The 3,905-nt window shown below is 44.6% G+C and overlaps 1 protein-coding gene across 1 annotated transcript in view; it reads right to left on the bottom strand.

The window, feature by feature from the left end:
- Positions 1-622: 622 nt before the first annotated feature.
- The window catches only part of RBM43 (RNA binding motif protein 43), a 3,780-nt gene continuing 497 nt past the window's right edge, over positions 623-3,905 (bottom strand). The window contains exons 2-5 of the mRNA XM_010183938.1: positions 3,148-3,200; positions 2,249-2,447; positions 1,447-1,541; positions 623-1,366 (exon numbers count right to left, since the gene is read on the bottom strand). Coding sequence (XP_010182240.1) covers positions 623-1,366; positions 1,447-1,541; positions 2,249-2,447; positions 3,148-3,200 — 1,091 coding nt within the window. The remainder of the gene's footprint in view (positions 1,367-1,446; positions 1,542-2,248; positions 2,448-3,147; positions 3,201-3,905) is intronic.

The raw sequence follows: 3,905 nt of genomic DNA, 5'->3' as shown, positions 1-3,905 counted from the left end.
ACTCCTCACATTCTGGGATTCTGTGATTTAACAACTTTATCTTTCACTGGCTGTAATTGCAAGGGATAATCAGTCATGACAAGAAAGAGCCTGAAGCGTTTGGGTTTGGGCTTCCAACCAAAAAAGCCTGGGGGTGTGTTTAAAAAACACAGACACAATACTCTGTATAGCTAATTTCTTTAATGACATAAAACCATAAAACTTTTCCTACATATAAGGCAAAAGAGCTGGTGCTCTGTGGGTTTTGACGAAGCATTCTGAACACAGGTAACATGTGTAACATGGATGGTCGGGTGCAGAGGGTTGTGGTAAATGGAGTAAATGGAGTAAAAAACTCTCTCGTCTCATCATATGCTCCCTGACAGCGAGACAGAATGAGCGCACATATGCCCAGAGTGCAGCTCACAAAAGGGAAAAGGTGGCTCCATCTGGGCAAAAGAGGGCTAATTTCTTTGGTCTCTAAGCTCACGAGTAGTACAAAGACTATTTCTTTCCTATTCTGTACTTAATTTGGTGTCTGGGGGGAATGGGCTTTGTTCACCCTCATGTGCAGATTTCCCAGCCTGTGAGTGGCAGAAACGTGGCACGCAGAGGTGCACAGTGTGAAAACCACACAGACTTTCTACCTGGTTTGAAACAGGCTCTGAACCTTACTGCTCACTTCCTTGGTAAACCCAAAAATGTCAGCGGAGCTTCCTATGACATCCATGTGAGTATCATAACGAATGATCAGAACGTGGGGGTAGCGGGATTTGAGACTTTCACACACCTGCTTGTATTTCCGCTTTTCATCTCTGCTGAGCTCCTTGAAGTCGATCCTTTCTTTACGCAAATAATTGTGGAGTTCTATAGACTGATTTTCAATTTTCTCCTTGAGTCTCAATCCCTGTCCAGCACCAGACCCGCTTCCAGCTCTCCCAATGTCCACTGTCGTTATATCGCCATCGGTGACGCCAGAAATGACACCACCATCATTTGCTAGGAATGTCCTGGGAAAAAAGTGCTTCATGTAGAGATAAATATCCGTGTCCAGAACCACCACGTGTTTTTCCCCATCTGCATCACGAATGGGATTACTCGTTGCTGTAGGAAGTCTGTTCTGCTGCAGTCTCCTCTTTGGTCCCTGATGGATCTTACTGTCTTCTCCCAAGTCCTTCTCTGAAAGGGATTTTGCTTTTAGTAACAGAAAGTCCCTGAGCAATTCGATTGCTGGAAACGAGCCCTGGACAGAAATATGCCCGTTGGATTGCAAAGGACCAAAGCTCAACGCTGTGCTCTTCCTTTTAAGTTCTTGTATCAGGTCTTCCAAAACAAATTGGTCCTTGAAAACAGACATATTGATGACAGAGGTGACAGAGATGAAGACCTGGAATTTTGAATTAGAGAAGTTAAGTCATGGTTAACATAGGAATGGGAGTAGGATGAGATAAACTATGAAGAGCTTACATTTTCACAGTAACGGGTCACTGTCAGTGGGTAGTATCTGGCCAACCTCTTGTCTTGCAGGCGATGCTCATCCTTCTTTAGGACCCTCTCTACAACTGAAGAGAAAGGCAGATTCACTCGTTGCACAGTAAGACGACACTGATGGCACAACACAGAATCCCAGAATGTGAGGAGTTGGAAGGGACCTGGAAAGCTCCCCCAGTGCAACCCCTGCCACAGCAGGAGCACCAGAGCAGTCACACAGGAACACGGCCAGGGCTTCGGGTGTCTGCAGACAAGGAGACTCCACAACCTCTCTGGGCAGCCTGGGCCATGCTCCATAACCCTCACACTCACAAAGCTTTTCCTTATGTTCAGGTTGAACCTCCTATGCTCCAGCTTGCATGACTTCACGGGTGTTTTTCTCTTGATGCTTTCCCTAACCATTTCTCATACATACACGCAGGCGAGTCAATCCTCTTGCCTCATATATTATGTATTAGTCAAAATTGTTCAGAGAGAGACAGAACATTAACTGGCAGAGGTTTATTCTCAAATGCCTGACTACAAAAATCATATCTGTTATGCACAGTAAAAATTTATTCTAAAAAACAAACGTAACAAATGCTTTGCACAAAGCCTGTTCAGAGCCTTGTCTTCACTGAACAGATAGAAAACCCTAAAACTCTGACTGACTAAAAGAAAAGTGTTGGTCTCCTCTGTTCTATAAAATCCTAGTAAATAACTTAAAATGATTTAAGGGTTTACACTCTAGGGCTGATTCCTTGGGGGACGGCTGTGCTTTGCGTATTCATCTCAATACCTTCTTGATCTTCAAAAGTTACGTATGCGACCCCTTTTCTCGCTGTTGGATACGTGACTTCTTCCACATCTCCCCCGTTATTCCTTGACATCTGGAAGTGGATCACCAGGATGTCTGTCATGACATCGTCGTGCAGGAGGCCATCAGGGACACCAGCGATGACAACCGTCCTGGCCGATTTGGGCGCTTGTCCCGTTGCCTGCGCGCAGAGACAGGGCACATTGTAAAGGTGAGGTTACCCAAATTCACCCCAATCACCACAGCGACTCCCCTTCCTCTCGCGCAGACAACACGTGTATTTAGTATGTAATTAAGGCATTTAGTAGGTAATTAAAACAGATTTCAGCCAATGCCAGGCTCCCTCAAGCACCTTTCAATTCCCGCGCAGTAAATTTTCTTAGATTAGTAAAAATCAGATTTAAATTTAACAGTTTCCCAAGTGCAGGGTCCAGTGTCACAGTGATTAAACATTTGAATTTGCATGTGTCATTGCAAGAGGATTGTCTTTTCAGAGGGTAAGGGTCACATTCGGACAGTCCTTACTTGTTAAATTCATACGAGCTGTGCTCTGCCTCATGTCTCTTCACTTATTGAATGAATAACCCTGTTAAATCCCAGTCATCTGAGACCTGCAGTGTCTAAAACAACTAAACATACACGTGATTTCCATCAGAGACAAACCTCTCAACGCTGCAAACATGAAACCCATCCTAAATAGGATTTGCATCCCTGTCTTGTGAAGAAAAGCATATTTTCTTTTCACTCTTATTACACAAACAGCAATATTTCTCTGGGAATATCACAGCAAAATTACTGTAAATGGTGGAAAACTGAGTATATTTTCTAACAATTCATTGACTTTTTGAAAGAAAAAAAACCAATTTAGTATGTCTGCATACTAATGCTTCATTGACGGGCATCCAAAGCCTGCTGGACCACCACCACAGTGTTTCTGAAGGGAGCGAGGAGCCAGATTCAATGCGACCACACAACCACGCAAGCTTTTAATTCATTAAGACATGAGGCCTCTCTTCTTTTTTTTTAATCACCCATCAAATTTAAAGAGCCGGGAGTTTTAATTATATAGGCAATGGTGGTAAAGTTCGTGCGAAAGCAAGTAATGAGACGACACGGAGAGAATATAAACAGGCTGCTCCCAAAACGGCTGGAGCTTCGTGCAGGGTTTTCTCACGCTTCAATGCAGCCTGGGAGCGCTCAGCTGCCAGACAGCATCTCGCACCTTGCCAGCTGGTGTTTTGGAGCGACGCTCGTGCCTACTATTGGGGTTAGAAAAGAGAAAAGAAAACCACCAAAAAAAAAAATCCCCAAGCCCATCAATATCCACTCGGTTTGTGCTGTATCACTTCTAAGTCTGCACCCAGGGGCTGTTGCTGGACAGGAACTGTGGAAGGTGACAAAGCGACGCAGGCGGATGAATGAGGGAGAGCAACACCAGGCAACAGTGAGACAGGGCTTTTGTTGTTGGTTTTGGGTTTGCTTTTGCCGTTTCTTGGCAAATCTGCTACACAAATCGACACTGACAAGAGATCCGCTATGGAGGCTCACCCACAGGCCTCATCGGCTCTCGGTTTTATTAAGAATAATTGAAATATGATTACTAGTGCGAGGGAAACGAGACCCGTTGCTGTCACTACCT

The sequence above is a fragment of the Mesitornis unicolor genome, unplaced genomic scaffold (assembly GCF_000695765.1).
Source record: "Mesitornis unicolor isolate BGI_N332 unplaced genomic scaffold, ASM69576v1 scaffold42564, whole genome shotgun sequence".
NCBI lineage: Eukaryota > Metazoa > Chordata > Aves > Mesitornithiformes > Mesitornithidae > Mesitornis > Mesitornis unicolor.
This window is presented reverse-complemented; position numbering and strand designations above follow the sequence as displayed.